We start from the raw sequence: 22,500 nt of genomic DNA, 5'->3' as shown, positions 1-22,500 counted from the left end.
TCTTTGTTTTCTGCTCACTTTCCAAATTCATCGCTTGATTGTACGCTTCAGTGTATGACGACAGCGGCACAATCTTCATCTTCTTCCGCAACTTCAAGTGTAGACCTTCAACAAACCATGTTTTTTGTAACCCATCTACCGGCTTATTCTCCATTTTGTTTATTAGGTCTTTTAACTTCCTAGCATAGACTCAGATAGTTTCATTTTCCCCCTGTTTTGTGTTGTATATTTCGGCTACGATCTCATTGTCATTGTGGAGCAGTTGAAATTCAGTAGTAAACTCCTTAAGGTTGTCCCAAGTGGTTAATTTTTGGGAATCTACATTGGTGAACCAATCAATTGCAACAACTCATAAGATAGCCGGAAACTGCCGAACCCATTCATTTGTATCAGTTATGCCATTTGCCCTCCAAATCATTTCACATGTTTTACAGTGTTGGATCGGATCAGCCGTACCATCGCCATCAAACTTTGGCAACTTTTCCTTTGGTCCCGCCATCACTGTTGGATTTTGTGCACGGGCATTGTTCGGTCCTACAATACTGATGCTGTTCACTCCCACACCAGCAGTTTGCACTCCCACACCAGCAGTCTCTCCAACAGTGTTCTTATCTCCAACAGCTGTGTTTTCTGGTGAAGAATGGTCTTCCCGTTTTGGAACTGTATCACGGACGAAGAGTTCACTCCACACTCGTGCTCCCTCAGCACTCCGAGTCGTGCGAGTCGATTCCCTTCCGTTTGGATTCTCTTCCCTCGGTGAATACAGGCTCAAAAATTCCTCCTTGGCTTCTTCCACCAATTCCATCCGCTGTCAAGTCTCCTCTAACAATTCTTTAGTGCTTCGGTGTCCGTTGGCAATCTTCTGAAACCTCCGTCTACATACGGCCTACTGTGCTAAAATTAAATTTCCTTGAGCTGTGTGGATTTCATCTTTGTCCTTCAGCTTATTCTTATTTTTGTTTAACTGATTCAGCATTAGTCGTTATTCCAGCCTTTGTTCCAGGTCCATTGGGCAACGGCGCCAAATGTTTACCGCATAAATTAATTGATTAATGCACACAGATAATGAATAAGAACAACAACATCAGTACTTCGTTTATTATTCGCATATGCCAAGAGATTACATACAAAGCATAAGATGATTTACAATGATCTCAAATAGGGTATAAATACTTTCCGCCGAACCTTCCCAAAGGGGTCCGTCAGCTACATAACAATACTAATCTACCCGTTGGCTACAAAATCTTTACTGACAACAAGAGCCCGTCGGCCGCACAGTTCCTACTGATGATAGTGTATGGCTAGAAGCTTTGCTTGTAGCTAATATTTTCTTCTTAATTCGCAAATTAGCTAAGTATTCTTACTTTTAGGAGTCTTTGTGCCCTGATTGTAAAGTTTTCCCATACAGAAATACGACCGAACTTAGAGTCAAACCGGTACGTTTTGAGCTAGTCTTTTAGTAAAGGTTTATTGCTATCATTGCTTCTAGCTCTTGATAGAAGTGTAGTTAAAGATTAACCCTACCCATTACTCGCTCCATGAGTAAGTGTATTCTTTTTTGAAAGTTAAGAAGAAAGGATTTTGGTAACACCCATTTTATAAAATCTCTCGACTTCTTGCTTACCTTGAATTGATCCAAGGAATGGTGAGAAGGGGGAGCCTTGCTTTTAAGGTAGTAGAGACTTTGTCTCACACGTTGTGGTGGGTCATCCTATTTTGCGAGTGGATTTTTACTCAAAACTGTCGGTTGCAAAATATCCACCCAACAGTGTCCTCCCTTGATGTTTTGTTTTCATTTATTTTATTGGTCTTTGATGTTTTCTCTTTTTGTTTTTCGTCTTTCTTGGTTTTTGGTTCTAGTCATTTTGTTATTTCCTTTTTCTCGTTCTAGTTTTGTGTGTGTGTGTATACATACTCCTTGCATTGTATATAGGTTTATATTTTATTGTTATATATATGTTGTATATAGGCTCATAGTGTATATATATACCTATTCATTATCATATTTTTTGCATTTTTTTGTATTTATATAATAGATTATAGATTGAAATGTTAGTTAAATTTTGTATGTATGTATATATTAGTTTACATATATACCTAGTCAATTTCACATATATACATATATTTATGTATATATATATTAGAACTAACATATATATATATATATATAATTCTGTGTCTTTCCTTTATATGATATTTAATTTTTTAATTTTTTTGATCGGTATGAGGTTAAAGCTAAGATTAATTATTATTGTGTTGTGATTAATTATTATTATTTATTAAGTTCAAGTAGACTCGAACCCAAGACCTCCCAGATAAGAGGCTCACAATTTACTGTTGTGTTGTAGGCTCTTGCCTAATTTTGATTTTATATTTTTTGGAGATTTATTTCTTATCTTTTTTTTTCCCCTTATTCTTTTCTTCTCTTCTCTATTTTTCTTTCCTTGTTCTTTATTTTAGTTTTTATTTCTTTAATTTTTTCTCTTAGCTTGTGTGCTCCTCTCTATTCCCTCCGTTTTTCTTTTTATATACTTTGGGTCTATTTCCTATTATCTCTTTACATTCTTAGCTCTCTCATCCCAATGACGGATCATTGATTATGATCTGAAACATTGATGCTAATTAAATCATACAATCATATCCAAAAGCATGAATATAATATTGAAGATCTTCTAAAAGTTTTCAAGATTTGCCATCAGTTTATCAATCGTGTGGTGATTTATTGAGATTCAACTTTGTAGTGTTGAGTCAAATTTTCCTCTCCCATAATTCATGAGTTGTGGTTCACAAGAACTGATCTTTTCTCAGTTAGCACCTATTACATCCAAGTGATGCGAATGCAAGCAGAGAGTGTGGTTGGCAGGGAGGCACTTGAACTTGCTAGGAAACTACTCATCCTAATAAGTCCCTAGTTGAAACATGGTCAACCATGGAATTTCCCTAGAATCAAGCCCATGTGGCTTTCTTCCCCATTTGGAAAAACTTGAACAAGTGCTGTGCCCTGTGATGTGTGAATCATTAATTATAAAGCTCCTTAGCACATTCATTTTTATACAAGTGATGTTTTTACAATTTATCAAATTTTTTGATGATTAATTGTGATTCAATCATTGAGTGTTGAGTCAAATTGTTACTAATCCTTTTAAATAAAATAAGTGAAGCTTATGTTTTTGTAATTAGAGGTTGTATCACATTGATATTACTTTAAAGGTTCGATTAGCAATTATAAGAGCAACTGACCTATGATAGTAGCATGTGTACAAAAATGAGTGACCCCTTAATTGAATACTTACCCGAACAAATGATGATGTTTTGGTTGTAGTAGGTTGTGGTAGTCTTTTCTATAGATTTTCTTGAATTGTGATGTTGTAATGTGGGTTTATTTGGGTGTGTTCCTGATTTTTTTCTCCTAGTGACACTAGAGTCTGCAATGGGTCATTGCTTCCATTATGTCATAAAATTAGGTCTTGACTTTCAAATTCAGCACTCAAAAGGTTAGGTGTTTTTTCATAGATCCCATGGTATGGAAAGCTTATGATTTTGTATTGTCTCACATGGTTTTGAGTTCAAAGCAGTCCACCCTATATTTGGGATATCTTCCTTTTAGGGAGACCCAAGGGATGACCAAATAATAACACAAAAGCAAATTTATATTTTGAAACATTTCTATAAATAAAATATTTTCTGCATCCATACTTTTTCCCTTGAGTGATAAAATTGGGAAAATGGCATGTGTCATGAAGGTTTGTGTCATTTTGAAGGCTTTAAGAAATTTGATTGCAATGAGGGGGTGATGAGGAATTGGGATCTAACTCTTGAGCAACTGGACTTGGATGTTATTGTTGCACACCATTCCAAAAGATATCTTTAGATGACTACATGGCTAGTGGATGTTGTATTGTAACATGTTGTGGTTGAATCAAAATTGAATCAAATATTATGCTGTGATGCTTTCAATGAAATTTTATTTTTCATGGTGTATTTATGTTTTATCTGTAATATGATATTTTTATTAATTAAAATAGCCAAATTACATAGAGAGCATTACATCATCGAAACATCCATGTATGTTGTTCAGCTTGTAAACTGACAATCCCCACCAAAAACCACTATCCAAACCGCTGTTCAGGATTTATGTGTAATATCACATCAAAAGTCCCTGAATACCTAACTACATTCTGCTAGTTACATCTGAGAGAGTAAAATCTATATCCATTCTACTGTGTGCAACTTCCACACTATATTCTTATCTATTCTAGACTTTATTCATGATAGCAGCCCACGACATTACAGAACTCAACAAAAACAGACATGACCTTTAACACCAATAACTATTACCAGTTGCCACTACCCACAAACCTTAACCTTTTTAAAACCAGAGAAGCCATTACTATTATAGCTGACCAAAACGCAAAAGGTGAGAACCCTATATTTTCATCGTGTATTAACATTTAACAAATCATTGAATTATGAACATATGAGTATTTCCATAGTTGCAAATTCTGAGTATTATTGCTTTACATTGTAAAATTAAAAAAAATTAATGCATGATATATATATCTACACACAGAGATACATGCATACGTATATACACACACACATTATTATATATATTCTTGTACCCAAGGGAAAAAAATTCCATATTGTTTTACAGTAACTCTACTAGGTTCCAATACCCATACCCACACTAATGACCAATTTGGTGACTTAGCACATATCTCTAATTGAGTCTGGCACCACACCAGTCATCACAGTCTGATTTATAGTGGGTTATGATGCTATAAAAAAATCTAGGTTAGAAGAGAAAAAATGGCCATGTTCATATGTTAATTATCTAGAATTCAAATTTTATTTCAAATGTGAGGTTAACTTACAAGTTATTTATAGCATAGTTCAAATTCTCGCTGATATGTCGATTTCTTGCTAGAAATTCGTAGTGGCGAGAAAACTTGAGTTTTTATTGCCCAGTTGACTGTACGAGATTTTGGTTGTCGTTACGAGAAGTTGGCGATTTCTTGGTGCTATATCGTCATTTCTCAGCGGTAACTAAGGCACTTCTCGTGCACAACGTGCCAATAAATACCCGCGCACAAGCCCATCATTCTCGTGCACGTGCCAGTAAATACCTGTGCACAAGCTCAATGTTTCATTGTTTTTTAGTAGTGTTCAGCTTCTTGGGTGGAGGAGAAGGGTTTTGGAAAAGATCCTGAGTGTTTGGCATTGATTTGAAGCAATTTCCAATGGATTAGGAGTGGATTTGAAGCGGATTCAAAGCTCTTTCCAAGGAAATCCGGATTCACAAATAAGTTTATGAAAATTTTGCTCTTTTGAGTTAAAATTCGTTGTCTTCCCATCCTTGCATATCTTGCATCTAACTTAATTTAAACTCTAGGAATACTATTTGTAATGTTCTCTAATATGTTTTAGAGTGTAATGACAAAGATCTAACACCATGTTTTTGCAATTTTTCCAAAAAAAAATGACTAATTTCTCAATAATTTCATAACCTAATACATTTTTTGTTTTATTCTATGATTTCCAGCTTGTGTTTAAACTTATTTGTTGTTTTAATCTAATATAGTTTGCTCCTAAATATGTTTATTAAATTTCTAAATTTGTGGCTTATTTTGTATGTGTAGGTTGATTTTACATTAAATGACAAATATGGCTTCCTCTACAATTGGGTCAATTGCAACATCTCCCAATGGCCCCATAGCATGTCCATCTGGATTCATAGGCACGTGCCCTAAAAGAGCTAGAGACTTTGCATTGAAATATGCCTTTAAAGGAACAAAGTATAATAGTGTCATATGCATGAAATGTGAAAAACAACTTCGTGGAGGCATATCTCGTTTGAAGTACCACTTTGTTGATATAGAAAAGTGTGACATAAGGATTTGTGATGCGACTATAGAGGAAATAAAAAGAGAGATGATTATTTTGCATAGTGCCCAAGAAGAATAGAAGTTGAAAAGGGAAAGGGAAAAATTGGCCATGAGGGCTTCCATTTACAAGAATCATTTATTATTTTCTAATCACAACTAATGATTGTGCTAAAACAATTATCATGATTCATAATGAAATGATGTGGGTTGTGACCAAGTATCTTAGTCACCCTTGATGAAGCAGATGCACTTGAGGGGATAGTGGGCTCTTTTCATGGCCCACGGATCCGTTGATGGAACTCTAAATTTTGGGAAAATTTAAGATCTCCATTTAAGAAATAATGTTGAAAATTTGATAAAGCATTGCCATGAATGTTGAAAGCATGAAGACAAAGATTGTGAGAGATGGATACATCCTAAAATTAATGTGACTGGGCAGATTTACAAAGAAAGAAAAGGCAAAGTACATGGAATATGCAATGAAGAGAAATAGTAGTATATAGAGTTCACTGTGATAAGTAAAAGATACACATAAGTTGAGCCTTGTCAAAAGTAAAAACAGAGATTGAGTATATCAGATGCTTGGTATGGATGTGAAACTCTGGTCTTCATGAATGACACCTCAACTATAACATCCAATACAAAACCCCCAACTAGATCGTTATCAATGTTTTGACTTTATGTTAAGAACCAATTTCTTAGCACACCTGGGAAAGCTTTCGAAAATGGTCAAGGACATGTTTCTATCGTCAAATGATAATGTGGAGAGATGTTCGGGCATGAGTGAAAGCAAGCAATTGTACTCAAAACAACAAATTGACATCTGCATTGAGTCCAAGTTGGACACCATGTTCGCACGTTAAATACAAACACAATATTATGAGCAGTGATTACTGTCCGGGCATGACAAGTTAGAGGCAGCATTTTCAAAGATTGTTGTTTGGGATTTATGTCCAATGATTGGAGCCACGTGTCGTCGATAAAAATTGTGTAGCTGACGGGTAGATTAGCATTGTCATGTAGCCAACGGACCCCTTCAGGAAGGTTCGGCAGGAAGTATATAGACCCCATTGGAGATCATTGTAAATCATCATTATAAGCTTTATGTAATCTTTTGGCATATGCCAATAATAAAAGGAGTTTTGTTGTTCTTGTTCTTTGTTTGTATGCATTAATCTATTTACCCATGCGGTAAACATTTGGCACCGTTGCCTGATGGACCTGGAACGAAGGTAGAGGAATGCGGACTAATGCCAAATCAGCTTAACAAGGATAGAAATAAGTTAAAGGGAAAAGATGAAATATGCACCGCACAAGAAAATTTAATTTTGGGAGGATAGGCCGAACGCAGACGGAGGTTTCAGCAAATTGCCGATGGATACCGAAGCACTGAGGAATTGTTGGAGGAGACTCGACAGCGGGTGGAATTGGTGGAAGAAGCAAGGGAGGAATTTTTGAACCTGTATTCATCGAGAGAAGAGAATCTAAACGGAAGGGACTTAACTCGCATGGCTCAGAGTGCCGAGGTAGCACGAGCGTGGAGTGAACTCTTCATCCACGATACACTTCCAGAATGGGAAGACCCTTCTTCACCAAAGAACACAGCTGTTGGAAATAAGACAACTGTCGAAGAGAGCGCCGGTGTGGGAGTGCAGAAGAACGTCGGTGTGGCAGTGATGAACAGTGCCTGTACACACAATCAAGTACTAATGGCTGGACCGAAAGAAAAGTTGCCAAAATTTGATGGTGATGGAACAGCCGATCCAATCCGACACTGTAAAACACACAATCCAGTACTAAAAGTAGCGGTGTTTAAAATATTCCTGGAATATAAAGATGTCTTCGCTTGGATATGTAAGGATTTGAAGGGGGTTCCGTCAGAGCTGTGTGTTCACTGCATTCCGTTGGTTGAAGGTGCAATACCTGTACAGAAGCGACCTTACAGGATGAATAAGAATTACACCACGCGGGTTATAGAAGAAATTAACAGGATGCTGGACATTGGTATCATTTTCAAGGTTCAGACAAGTGAATGGGTGTTGCCTATAGTAATCTCACTGAAGAAGGATACCACCCAAATCTGGATATGTATCGATTTTAGATGTCTCAATGTGGTAACAATCAAGGACCCCTTGCCGATACCATTCACAGATAGCATATTGGAGGAGGTAGTCGGACATGAAATTTACTCATTTATGGACGGGTTCTCAAGGTATAATCAAATTTGCATAGTAGAAGAGGACAAGCTAAAAACAACATTTGTAGTAGAAGACGGGGTGTACGCGTACAACCGGATGTCATTCGGCTTGTGCAATGTGCCGGCGACATGGAGGTAGCCAGACATGAAATTTACTCATTTATGGACGGGTTCTCGAGGTATAATCAAATTTGCATAGCAGAAGAGGACAAGCTGAAAACATGATGTGTGGTAGAAGATGGGGTGTACGCGTACAACCGGATGCCATTCAACTTGTGCAATGCGCCAATGACATTCCAACGGATCATACTACACATATTCGACAAGATGTCTGTAGGTAACTTCAAGGCATTTTTGGATGATTGGTTTGTATTCAGCACCAAGGACAAACATCTCACAGCGTTGGGCAAATGCATGGAGAGATGTCGAAGGGCACGACTAGCTTTAAATCCAAAAAAATGCCGATCTGTGGTTCCGCAGGGAAAGTTGTTGGGACATATAGTTTGCAAGGAAGGATTGAAAACGGATCTAGACAAAGTCAGGGTGATACTGGAAATGCAACCATCCACGAATGTAACGGAGGTGAAGTCTTTCCTCAGACACAGGCTATTACAGAAGGTTCATCAAAAACTTTGCCAAAGTATCATACCCATTAGACAAATTAACATGCAAAGGAGAACCGTTCAGATGGGAGAAACAACAGGATGAATCATTTGAAGGGTTGAAGGTACGCTTGGCCACAACACATCTTGGCGTATCCGGATTGGAACAAGGAATTTCATGTTCACGTCGATGCATCCAACTATGCAATCAAAGCAACTTTGGCACAGATAGGTAGCCACGGGTTAGATCACCTAGTATATTTTGCCAGTCGACTACTATCTAAGGCAGAGAAAAATTATAGTACAACGGAATGGAAGGCATTGGGAATGGTCTATGCAGTGCAAAAGTTCCGACATTACTTGCTGGTGACATCATTCGTATTCTATGTGGACCATCAGGCTCTATTGTACTTGGTGAATAAACTTGTCATCCAAGGACGAATCAGCTGGTGGCTACTTTTTCTATTGGAATTCACTTTTAAAATCATTGTACAGGCTGGGAAGAAACATGTCAACGTAGACCATCTGTCGCGGATTAAAACAGGTGAACCAGTGGATGGAGGCGTGAATGATTATTTCCCCGATGCACAACTATTTCAAATTGCAATACTGCCAAAATGGTACACGAGTATTGGGGAGTACCTGTCCACGAGACAGCCACCAAGGGAGATGCTAGAGAATGAAAGACGAAAATTGGTATTAAGAAGCCGTGCATTTCAGTTGATTAATGGATTACTGTACAAAATGGGGCCAAATCACATCCTGTGACAGTGTGTTGGAGGAGGAAATACCAAAAGTATTGAAGGAAGTGCATGAGGGATCAGCAGGAGGACATATGGGACCTGACACCACGGCAAGGAAGATACTACTGGCAGGACTGTGGTGGCCAACAGTGTACAATGACACGCGAGAATGGGTCGTCGGTTGTGACACTTGCCAAAGGGTCGAGAAGCCGCTGAAGAGAGACTTCATGTCTCTTAACCCCTCACATGCGTAGGAACTCTTCGAAAGATAGGGATTGGACTTTATCGGATCTCTGAAGGTGAGCAAAACTAGAAGGTGCCAATACATTGTTGTAGCGATGGAGTATCTGACCAATTGGGTGGAGGCATGCGCACTACCGGATAATTCGGTAGCAAACATAGCAAGATTTATTTATGAGCAAATTATTAGCAGGTACGGAATCCCAATGCAATTGACAAGTGATAGGGGAGGACATTTTGTTAACCATGTTATTCGACTGCTCACTACTGAATTTAAGATCTATCATTCATCATCGAGCTCGTACTACCCGAGAGCAAACGGACAGGCCGAGGCTATGAACAAGATCTTGGTGGCAATCATTTATAAGTCATGCGTGATCGAAGGTGAAGACTGGGAGGAAAAATTGCCCTCTACTCTTTGGGCATACCGCACAGCGTACAAGGTGACAACAGGACACACTGTTCCAGTTGATGTTCAGGCAAGAAGCAGTGGTACCAGTAGAGTTCATGATACCAAGCCTGAGGATCGCGCTAGAAAATAAGTTGGGTGACATGGCAAGCCTGAGGGAAAGGTTGCATAATTTGAACAAGCTCAAGGAGAAGCGGCTACTGGCACAATGGGCCATGGAGGTGACACAGAACAGTCACAAAACGTGGCATGATAAACACTTGAAATTGAATTGGTTTCAACGGGGATAGTTGGTTTTGAAGTATGATGGACAGAACGAAATCAAACCAGGCAAGTTTAAAGTCAAGTGGGTCAGGCCATACCAGATCCGGGAGGTAGGGGATAATGGAGCAATAAAGTTGTGGACTTTAGACGACCGAGAAATACTGGAGGCAATCAACAGTTCAAAGCTAAAAATATAACATGCTAGAACGATCCCTTAGTCATTAGAGAATGGCGACAGTCAGAGAGAATTGATTTTTTTTTGTTATTAAAAAAACAAAAATAAAAATCGAAGGATGGCCGTGGACACTTGTCCCGTGGACGAGGTGTTCCACGGGCAATTCTGTGAACACTTGTCCCACGGACAAGGTGTTCCACGAGCTGTTCCACGGATAACTTCCCCACAAACATGGTTTCGCAAGCGGTCTATGTTTCCCCCAACGTCTACTTATTCTCCTATGGACTTTCGGAGGTATTCCCACGTGTAAACTTGTTAGACCGTGGACAGCATTAGCGGCCGAGAAATAAGAACTAGTGGTGCAAAGGAGATAGCCCTCGCCCTCATTGCAGTTCATCCCCTTGACAAATTTGTCGTGGTTGCAATTGACCCAAATCTTCGCATCTTCAGCTTTGGAGAAAGACAACCCTGCTAGTTGCCACGATATTGTAGATGGTCATGTATGCAGTGACTCCATAAGATCAATATGGTTTGATAGAAAAGGAGATTTCTTTGCTTCTGCTAGAGATGACAAGCTTGTTAATATATGGAATGCATCTTCATGGCATTACGTTAAATCCATTCATTTTGATGAGAGGGTGAGTGTGATCAGCTGATTGGGTTTGTCCATGACAAAGAGTTGTGATTACTCTCTTCTCCACCAGGGCTTGGTTGAATCCATTCTATTTTAACTTTGCTCGGCAAAACACCTTTTGTTTTAACTTTGATAGCTGCATCATCTGCACTAATGGTCTTGGATGCCTTTTGATATTGGTCAATTGGGTGACCCCCCCTACGCCTGTGCTCAGCCGGAGCCACTTAGGTGACCCGCGGGTTATTTTTTCCACAGCATAACTCTAATTCTCCCATGGAGGTGTTTATCTCGACGGAGGAGAACACAGAGGATTTAATATCATTTTCATTGGGTCTCTTATACGGAAAAAGACCGCGGACAAGTAAGGGATCTTCAGTCGTTAGTTGAAAGGGAACCAAGCAACGGAAAAGAAATATATATTGAGCCATATTATCTGCAAGAAGGAAAAGTGATAGAAAGCCTACATTATAAAAGTCAAGCAAGAAGTCGTTATTATGGAATCCGTAAGGAAACGAAAGCAATGGAAGAACCAGCTAAAGACAACTATGGAGAAGAATGCTAGAGTCGGCTTCTGGAATCCGAGTTGCAGGGCCATCGGCATCCACCAACAAGAAGCAAAAAGTAAGGGCTGAACTCTCTCATTGCATGGTTCAGTTGGAAGGGCTCAATGGTAGCGAATGTCGAAAATGGTGGCAAGAGACTCTGGACACAGAGGTAATTAAACAAATTCTGGTGCGAGCATAGGTGCATTGGGCCATACAGCTTCCAGTGTTTTCTATTCAATTATTTGAATTGGTTTTGCAAACCATGATGGAATGTTACAATAGGTACAGTAGAATCAGCACATTTCTGTACAAAAAGCACCGCATGAAAGTTTCATTTAAACCTAAGGATTTCACTAGGGTTTTTGGCATCCCTAGCCAAGGAGGTCAGAAGGTGGAAATCAAGAACCACAAGCTGTCGCAGGAACGGAAAGAATATTGGGTGAAGTTAGTAGACCGTGATCTTACACCTGAAAATGGAATCAGTGGTCAAGGGTGCCAAATGCAGAGGGCTTCGGTGAGATTTTATTTGGGAGGGCCACTGGAGATGCATCATGGATGTCATCAAGAGCAAGTTGACAGGGGCAAGTCAGGTGTTGGATATAGCTTTTCCGCAGATTGTATTCATGAACGACATCATGAATGGTACAGTGTACGATTGGGCTACGGTTCTCACCGATAGGATGGAGTTCATGACACTTCAGCACCAGATGTTCTTTATGCCGCACAATGCCATTGTCCTGTTTCTGGAGGCAGCCATTAATCAGATACCAGTGGATGATTTTGAAGTTCCACCATGGGGAAAGTTGGTGCCAAAAGAGTATTGGAGGCATTTGGACATGGGTGGAACAACAACGGGGCAAAATAAGGTATTTCAAGGATTGGAGGCTTACAGGGACACGGACAGTGGACGGGAGGACACTTCAGAGAGCAGTGGGGCTGAGTACAAGGAAGAGAGTACTTTTGCAGAAGTTGGTAGCGAACTAGCAATTAGCGAGTCCACATTTTTCACCCTTCCGCAATTGCCAACTTCGGCGCACTTGTTTGCCACCACTTCACACATTTCTCTGTTTGGTCAACGTCATGCACTGGTCGTTATGACTCCACTGACAGTGGCAGATGTCCCACGGGCAATGGCAGATGTCCCACGTATGACGACAGATGTTGCACTGGCGACCACTTTAGAGGTTGCTTTTTCGACGGTCGTGGCGGATGTGGTTTCTCCTATGGCCACGACCGAGGGCATGCCTCCCCAAGATTGTACGCTAGACCTTGTTGCACCAACAGAGTCAACTCCAGAGTTGGTAGAGTTGTCAACACCAGAGCCTAAACTGCAGGTTCGTTTGGATGTGATTGGCTTTGATGCTACAGTCACTATTTCGTCTTCCTTATTGACAAAGGCGCAACTAGCATAGTTAGCACAGCCCGCACAATAAGAGGAGAGCATCGTGCCAACATAGACAGAGCAGTCCGAGAGAATGGAGGTGATGGATAGAGTGAGCGCATTTTTGATTCATTCCTGCAGAAGTTGGTCCGTCCATTTAATCCCTGAGACATGGAGGGGTCTCCCTAGGATCAGCCACCATATCAGAGTCACAGGAGGTGGCAGTTCCATAGTCTGAGGAGGCGGCACCAGATGTGGACATGGTTACTGCAAGAGTGGCAGAGACGAGTAGTGATGGGGAGTGGACCATGGACGATGTGGCGAAGGAGGATTATGGGTCAAATGAGGACAGATGCAAGGACTACCTCAGAGCCATGCGAGTTGCATTGAAGAAGGGACACACTATTGCATTACAGGCGTTAACTCATCGAAAAGAGTTGCATTTGGTCCGAGTTTATATTAGGGGGGTTTGTCCGGAGCGGTTCCATTCGTGCTTTGAGGATAGGGGTTGGCCAACAGTCGAGACACTTGAGATGTTGGCAGATTGGGCCACCAAGCCTGAGTTGGGGCTATGCACCACTCCGTTGGAGAAGCTGGTGCACAAGATAGTAGGATTGTACAAAGAAGTCTATTATGCTCACAAGCGTGCGAAGGCGAACAGGGCAGCAGACAAAGTCACAACTGAGAGGTCTCTGGTAGTAGAGAGGGAGGCTAGAGAAAAGGTAAATGTGGATTTGGCCAGCCAGCAAGCAGCGTGGGCAGCTGAGCATGCAACACTTTTGCGGAATAAGGAAGCAGCTGAGTAGGAATTGCAGTTAGCGAAGAACTAGGCTATGGATGTAGCACTTCTTCTGAAGGAAGCCGTAGAGGTTAATACACAGATTCAAAAGGATTTGAGCATCTAGACGGATCAAGTATATGAATTGCACCGGCAACAACATTTTTCAGGACCACAACCTCCTCTCTAGCATATATTCTGTGGTCTCCTATTTTTGTTAGTTTTGAAGTCGATAGGAGACGACTTTTCTTTTGGGGGGATGTTATCGGTAAAAATTGTGTTGCCGACGAGTAGATTAGCATTGTCATGTAGTTGATAGACCCCTTCGGGAAGGTTCAACGGGAAGTATATATGCCCCATCGGAGACCATTGTAAATCATCATTATAAGCTTTATGTAATCTCCTGGCATATGCGAATAATAAAAGGAGTTTCGTTGTTCTTGTTCTTTGTCTGTATGCATTAATCTATTTACCCATGTGATAAACATTTGGCTCTGCTATTCTTGTTCTTTGTCTTTATGCATTAATCTATTTACCCATGCGGTAAACATTCAAACACAATATTATGAGTAGTGATTACTGTCCGGGCATGACAAGTTAGAGGCAGCATTTTCAAAGATTGTTGTTTGGGATTTATCTCTGATGATTGGAGCCACACACCATTTAGAATTGGAGGAATAGCTGATACCATGTTTTGAAGATTCATGTCCATTGATTATGCTTGCAACGGGAAAATAATGGGGTCAAGACATTGCTAAAGTTCTATATGAATTGGATGAATTAGATATGGTGTCCAAAACTGAACAAGCTCCTCCTGATAGCAGAAAATGCCATAGTTTCCAGCAATGCATGAACCGAATGGAGTCTGTGTGTGATTAACGAAAGCTTACATCGAGGCGTTTGTGATAGGAGAATACAAAAGTGATGAATTTAGGATTCATGGCAAGAGAAATAAATATATGAAATATTGATTTACACAAGCAATCCAATCTATGGCAAAAATCAATGCTTTTTTCCAAAGTTATAACTATGGAGATACCATGAATGATTGAAAGGGTCCGAGAGATATATTAAAGTGCTTGTAATAATAAAAGATTAAAAGGTGCTATTACTAAATGTTTGTTTAATTAAGAATATATTATTTAGAAGAAAAGTTGTTCATAAATAAAGGGACACTTTACTTCTATTTTCAATATATAAATAAGAGAAGTACTATATTCCAAAAGATCAACAGACATATCTGAACATTTTATATTCATTCAGGAGAAATTATTTTATATTACTTGTATGGAGGGATGAGGAGTTTAATATGATTTTGTAATAGAAATTCCATTTATTTTATTTTATAATAAAATAAAATATTTTTTGCTTATTATTAAAGGCATGGAGATTTAAACTGTAGGCGAATCGTCCTTTGTAATTATTTTCTAGAATTCTGTATACAATTTAAATATTAGATAAGCAGACATGGTCATTTAACATTTTAAATTTGATCATCGCAGATATTGTGAAATATTAATTCATTTCCGTATCTGTGTCCAGTTTGTCTCCCAAAGGAGTTAAAATTCAATCTGAACTAATTGAAGATTGCGTAATAATTGATTTGTTGCATTTTGATTATTTAATTGTTGGCAGTAAAGTGTGGAAATTCACTGAAGTTGACTCTATTGCTCGGATGAGCAGAGGCACTAGTCTTTTTATTATTGAAGTCAAAAAATCTGTAACTTCCTTCCTACAAACATCAAATCAATTATTTAAAACCTTATACAAAACATTCAACTATTATCTAGCATCTAGTTTCATTTTGATCGAGTTCAAGAACTTTGCCAGCCAGAGAACTCTGAAAGCTTAAATTCGCTCTAGAAAAGTCTTGAACTAGACAGTTGGTGTTAAGGTGAAGGTTTACCCGCCTGGGGTGTAGTGGAGCCTAAAGTGCAGGGGAATCAAAAAAGTATTCCCATTTGTTGCCCATAACTGATTGAGAAGTCTTATCAGAGAAGTGGCCGGCTCTTGGATTTCCAATCTACAGTTTTGGGAACCAACCCCGCGCATGGGCCACACCTAACTGTGGCAAGCCCTCAAGCTCAGCTTCCACATCTGTTGGTTCTAGTAGACCACAAAACTCTTCTATTGATGGTTATTTTGTGCATAGAAACGCAACTGGAGTGCAACCATCATTGGAGGGTACTGGATGGAACCGTGAATTGCATGAGCAACTTGACATTCAATGTGTTGATTTTTGGTTTTTTAACCTCTCCTTCAATGTTGCAGCAAGTCCATATTTTATGAATTTTGTGACAGATTATACGGTAGCAAGAAAGGGCTAGAAGCCACCTACTCATGCAGCCTTGAGTGGGAGGTTAGTTTACTTGTTTCAAACTTAAATACTTTTACAATTTTACAATTTATTTATTTTTGTTGAAAGTAATTTTTTTTAATCAAAGTTGTGTACTTAATCTCATTTTTTATTTTTGCTTGTAGATTCCTAAAAGATGCTTCTACAGGTAAAGATGTGGTTAAAGAGCAAAAGTTACAATGGAAATAGTATGGTTGCACCATAATTTCAAATGGATGGATGGATGGAAGAGACCGTACCGTAATCAACTTTTTGGTTTCTTGCAAAGATCAACTAGTCTTTCTTAAATCCTTGGATGCCTCAGACAAGATGATGACGGTTGAGACTTTGGCTCTAATGCTAGAGCATGTTGTGATGGAGGTTGGGACTAAAAATGTGGTGCAAATCATAATTGATAATGTAGCGACATATATGGTAGCGAGTAGGGTCTTACAAGAAAAGCATAACACAATATTTTGGTCTCCTTGTGCAGTGCATGTTATTGACCTTCTTTTGGAGGATATATGGAAATTGGATTGGGTGAAACCGGTTGTAGAGGAAGCAAGGAAGATAACAAAATATATTTACAATCGCCCTTGGGTCCTTTGCTTGATGAGACACTTCACTGAAGACAAGGAGTTGGTTAGACCCTTGGTTACAAGATTTGCAACAATTTTTTTAACGTTGCAAAATGTTCTTCATCATAGGAATCCTTTGAGGCAGATGTTTGTGTGTCCAAAATGGCTATAGTCAATTTATTCAAAGAAGGCCGATGGACAGAGTGTTGCGTGCATTGTGTTTGACATCCATTTTTTTGATCGAGCTACAAAAATTGTGGAGGTAAGTTGGAAACTTCAAAAGTTGAATATTTTTTTTTGTACTTATTAAGTCTTTCATTATTAATTTATAACCCTATTATCTGATCAATAATTGTTTTCTACATTTCAATGGTGAAGTCCTTGGTTAGAGTTTTCCGCTTGGTAGTTGGGGAACACACCCCGATGGGGTTCTTTTATGAGGCCATGGATAGGGCCAAAGAGGCTGTATGAAATAAGTACAGGGGCATTGCCTAAAATTTCAGCCCATATGGGATATTATTAATAGGAAGTGGAGCAATTAGCTCCACCAACCTATTCATGTAGCGGGGTATTTCCTCAACCCTTGTTACTGCTTCTTTCCATCATATGTCGATCCCAATGGAGTGGTCATGGAGGGCTTCAGTGAATGCATGTAGAGGATGGTACCTGACATTGCAGTGAGAGATGTCATATCCCCATTTTAAGATAGAATATTAATAATAATTAAATAATACAATGTTATTAAATAAATAATGATAATAAAGTTATATTAAAACTAATACAAAGACAATATTGTAGAAAGTATGTGAACTTTCTAAATAAAATTTAATAATAAAAAATAATAAACACAAATAAGTAAGTAAATAAATAATATAACTTAGAATAATATAAATTAACTAACTCTAATGAAAAGTCAAGAGATGTTTAACAAGTAGACATGACTCCTTAAAATTAAGATATAAAAGGGAGGGGAGTTTATTATAGAGGAAGGAAAAAGAAGAAGAGGAGAAGATAGGAGTTCAAAAAGGAAAAATGGAAGAGGAAAGTAATATGGAGAAAATAAGGAAGCGACTTTCTAAAAAGGTATCAATGATATTGAAAGGATGTGAACCTTCGAAAGGGTCATAATTATGAATAGTTGGGACTTTTCCAAAATATTGTGATTGTAAAGTATTGGGGCTTTTCCAAAGGATTTTAGATATGAAGTGTTGTGACTTTTCGAAAGGACTATAACTATGAAGTGTTGTGACTTTTCAAAGGATTTGTATTATGAAAGGTTGTGAGTCTTGGAAAAGAAGAAACAAAAAAGTATATTTTATCCTCTCCTTACAATTAGAAAAAGAAGAATATTAGAAAGTAAATATAGAGTTGAGATAATCTAGAAGGAATAATTCATTGAAGGGCCGAATAAGGATAGAGCCACATGGACCAAGAAAAGAAGGTAAGAAAGGTATGTTTATGGATTATATTTTTTTAATTATGTTTATTTATATTAATGAATCATAATTATGGATAATATTGTGTTAGCTCATGGGGTAACACCATGGAGATTAATGAGACTCAAAGTATCGAGCATGTGAGATATCAAGATCTCCATTGTCCGCCATGGCCGAGAATCAATGTGCCAAAATACTTTGATGATGTCAACATATGCATATGTGATTGGCCTTGGATAGAGGATGCCTGTCCAAAAAGAATCTTAAGGGTTGCGCTCTCAGGAAGACGACGATGAAGCTATGAGCTAGTAAGCTTGATCTGGAGATGTCCTTAAGATTGGAGTTAAATTAGAGGGTAGAATAATACAGATAGTTTTGTTATTGTTGTGATTCTAACCATTATTTTGTAGGTATTACTTGTCCCAAACTAACCCTAATAGTGGGGATATTACAAGAGATCTTATTGTGCCTAAGATGGAAGTGTATCAAAATGCAACAGGCAAACTATTTTCCTCAGCATTGGCAAAGAGAGGCAAACACACTCAAACCTCAGGTACAATATTTGAAATTTGGAGTCTTTCACATGCATGATAAGTAGACATCAGGTACAATATTTGGAATTTGGAGTCTTTCACATGCATGATAAGTAGATAAATACTAAGCTACAAATACTTGTCCTCACCTTGCTTTCTAACTCTTTAATATTTATCTTGCAGATGCTTGGTGGCGAAATTGGGGTAGAAATGTCACAAATCTGCAAAAACTTGCTCTTTGCATCTTATGTCAGCCATTTAGATCATCCAATTGTGAGCTTAATTGGAGCTTGTTCAAATCCATTCACACAAAGAAGAGGAACAAGTTGGCACAGATATGCCTAAATGACCTTGTTTTTGTGCATTATAACCTCAAGTTGCGCATAAGAAAGGTAATGTCATCTACAGCTGAGCCACTTGATCTGGATGACATAGATCCTTTTGGTGATTGGGCAACACAGGAGCAACCTTCATTGTTCACCAAGGATGACCTATACGAGTTGGAGAGGCCACCTATGGAGGAGGGTGGTTTTGCAATGGGACAGGACGACGTTCAAGAGGAGGGCAGTGAGAGTGAGGACACTAACAGTGAGCACAGTGATAGTGAGGATGAGGAGTCATTGCCAAGACGAGCACCAACACCAGCACCACCACAAACAATTGCTACAGCTAAAGCCGCTAGACCCCCTCCCTTGCCCATAGTTTTTACTAGAACTATTGGGAAGGGGAAGAGGAAGATGTAGACTAGTTGCATATTGAACTTGACATTTGTATTTGCTTATATTTTTACAAAGACATTTCGGTATTTGTAGTTTGCTTCAGAGTTCAGAGTCTTTGATTACATGTACATTCCACATGAGGATACGATTCTGTTACTTATAGCATATATATATAGAGAGAAATCAGCTTGTTTGGTTTCTTTTCTCATTTACTGATTCATTACATGCATCTATTTATTGAATTTTGTGAAAAAATGCTTTTTTAATTCAGTTTAAGTCATTTTAAAAATTCTCTATATTTTCCTGAGAAGTTGCTAATTTCTCTCCAATATTTGCCAATAATTATTATTTTTGCCTTGCCAAGAAGTGGCAGAAAATGAGATTTTGAACTATGAGTTATTGAGTATCATCAATTACGTTGGGTTTAAATTGAGATCACTATCACAATCCAATTTCTAGCTTTCCTCCAATAGTTTAGTAACAGCTTCTCTTTCTAGTAGAGGCTTTCATATGCAAAGTTTGAGATAAATAAACTCCAAGCTCTGAAATCATGCAGCTGACAAAGTCTTATCACGTCAATACCTCAGTTGTAAAAGATACTACTTCTGCGTTATCAACAACCAAGTCTAGTATGTTTGTTCAAGAACATGACCAAGATAAGCTAAAAAAGAAACATGAATATGTGTGGAATGCATGTAATCCATGATAGTCCAACATAATGGATTGGACCCCATTTCAGTTTAATTTCAGTAAAATGCATCAAATTAATCTTGTAGTTCTTTTATTATTTCAATCAATATTAAGCATAAAGAGTGTTTTTTTTAATGATCTAGTTCATAAGGCCAAATCGACGAATTACTTCTAGTGAAGTGAAATGGTTAAAGTATTTTCTATAGAATGACTCTCTTAATGACTTTAAAGTTTAAATTGATAAAGTTTTTTTTTTACAGGATACAATCAAAGATGCACTTGAAGGCTCCCTCATGTGGCCTGCACGGAACATTATTCCTATTTTACCTGGAAATTACAGGTAACACTGGCAGAGACTTCAGAATCATATATGAAGTGCATCTAATTATCTGAATTGTATAGATATATCTAAAATATGAGCCACATGTACCAGGATTATTTACCATTTTATAACATTTTTTGGTTTACAGTGAGATGGAATTACGAACTATAGGAATCCTGGAGGTGAAGCTTGTACAAGCAAAGAATTTGAAAAGCAAAGAAATCCTGGGAAAGTCTGATCCTTTTTGTGTCATCTATACAAGACCATTACGAGATAGATTGAAGAAAAGCAGTACCATAGTAAGACCCAAGTAACCTGAGTATTGGCTGCATAAAGTCAATAAACTCATCTGGGAAAAATCAGTGAGGATAAAATTGTGATCTGTTTCAATGTTAAGGTAATAGTGTTTGAATTTTTTGCCACAGAACAATCAACTGAATCCTATTTGGAATGAGCATTTTGAGTTAGAGGTTGAGGATGTCTCAACTCAATGTTTCCACTTAAAGGTTTTTGATGAAGAACGAGTTAAAGGAGATAAAATTATGGGGTGTTCCAGTGTCAAGCTAAAGGACTTGAAGCCAGGAGAAACTAAGAGCTTGTGGCTGCCATTAGTCAAAAATTTTGAAGAAAAATGGGATACCCGATATAGGGGTGAGGTAAGGTCTCTATTTTTGCATGCATTAAGATCCATGTTCCCGTAGATGTGCCTAGTTAGATAGCTTTTTGATGGACCGGGAATGGTTATGTAAACCATAAGAAAAATTGACTCTGTCCCAATGGAATCAGGTACATGTAGAGCTTAGATATTGTCCATTTGGCATGGAGAAAGAGCTTACAAATTCTTTCAAAGGAAAAGAAATAACACCACTTGAGGAAACATTTTCTATGAATATGATTGGGCAGGCTAATACTTCATTACAATATGAACTTTCTTCCAAGAGGCATAGAATAGTACGGGGTGTTCTTTCTGTGAGAGTTAAACGTGCTGAAAATTTGATGCCAATGGATTTACTGACTAAGTTAGCTGATCCTTTTGTTGTATTAAAAATGAAGAAATCCAACACAGTGAAAAAGACAAAAGTGAGTGAATGAATTTTCCAATTATTTCAAATTGATTTGATTTTGCTTTCTGTTCAATTGCTCAGTCTGTCAATCAATATTGTGGATCTTATGTTTTGCTTCATTGAACTAAAATAACAAGCATGCAGGTTGTGCCAAAAACCTTAGAGCCTACATGGGACCAGACGTTTCACTTTGTGGTGGAGGATGCATTGTGTGATTTGCTGATTGCTGAAGTGTGGGATCACGATACATTTGGCAAGGCAATTTCAGCACCACTCCCCTTGTATTTATTTTGTTACTGCATCGATTCTGTTGCCCACAACAGCTAGATGATTTGATGTATTTTTCCTTTCAGGATTTCATGGGCAGAAGTGTATTGACATTATCAAAGTTGCTTCTTGATGGGGAATATGATGCAGACTTGACATTGGATGGTATAGAATCTGGCAAATTATTTCTGCATCTTAAGTGGATACGACAGCAATACTACAAGGCTTGATGGTTCTCCATGGTAAAAACAAAAGTTTAATGTGATGACAAAAAAGACAATGGGCTTAACTAATAACTATTATAACATTAATAATTTAGTTATTTGAAATTAAATGTTTATAAACTTAAGACTGTTAATAACACCTATGTATTCTGTTGGTTTTTAATGTTATATGATTTCCTACTGCAAGATTACCATTTGCAAAATATCACACCAAACAAGGGCAGAAATTACTTTATAAATATCAGATATTTAGTATTTGACATTTTACACTTTTTCAAAAGATTTTGAGCCTTGCCCAACCATATGAGCCTACTAACTAGCTTCCCCATAAAGTCTCTCTATGTATGTTTTTTGTGTATACACGTTTTTGTGTGTGATGTGAGAGTTGGGGATGACAAAGCAAGGTATGGTGGTGTTAGGCTCATTCGACCATATGAGCCTACAAGCTAGCTTCCACATATATGCACCTAAATATTTAG

General features: G+C 38.2%; 1 protein-coding gene across 2 annotated transcripts in view; it reads left to right on the top strand.

Moving 5' to 3' along the window:
• The window catches only part of LOC149532471 (synaptotagmin-5-like), a 93,701-nt gene extending 71,494 nt beyond the window's left edge, over nucleotides 1–22,207 (top strand). For both annotated transcript variants that reach the window (XM_089806018.1, XM_089806017.1), the window contains exons 8-13: nucleotides 20,405–20,484; nucleotides 20,615–20,765; nucleotides 20,892–21,122; nucleotides 21,253–21,546; nucleotides 21,675–21,788; nucleotides 21,884–22,207. In XM_089806018.1, coding sequence (XP_089662144.1) covers nucleotides 20,405–20,484; nucleotides 20,615–20,765; nucleotides 20,892–21,122; nucleotides 21,253–21,546; nucleotides 21,675–21,788; nucleotides 21,884–22,027 — 1,014 coding nt within the window. In that variant the 3' untranslated portion in view covers nucleotides 22,028–22,207. The remainder of the gene's footprint in view (nucleotides 1–20,404; nucleotides 20,485–20,614; nucleotides 20,766–20,891; nucleotides 21,123–21,252; nucleotides 21,547–21,674; nucleotides 21,789–21,883) is intronic.
• Nucleotides 22,208–22,500: the final 293 nt, after the last annotated feature.

Source organism: Cupressus sempervirens, chromosome 10, assembly GCF_028749045.1.
Source record: "Cupressus sempervirens isolate cs-2001-9-10 chromosome 10, ASM2874904v1, whole genome shotgun sequence".
NCBI classification, from domain to species: Eukaryota; Viridiplantae; Streptophyta; class Pinopsida; order Cupressales; family Cupressaceae; genus Cupressus; species Cupressus sempervirens.
The sequence above is the reverse complement of the archived record's forward strand: the minus strand, read 5'-3'. Positions and strand labels throughout refer to the sequence as shown.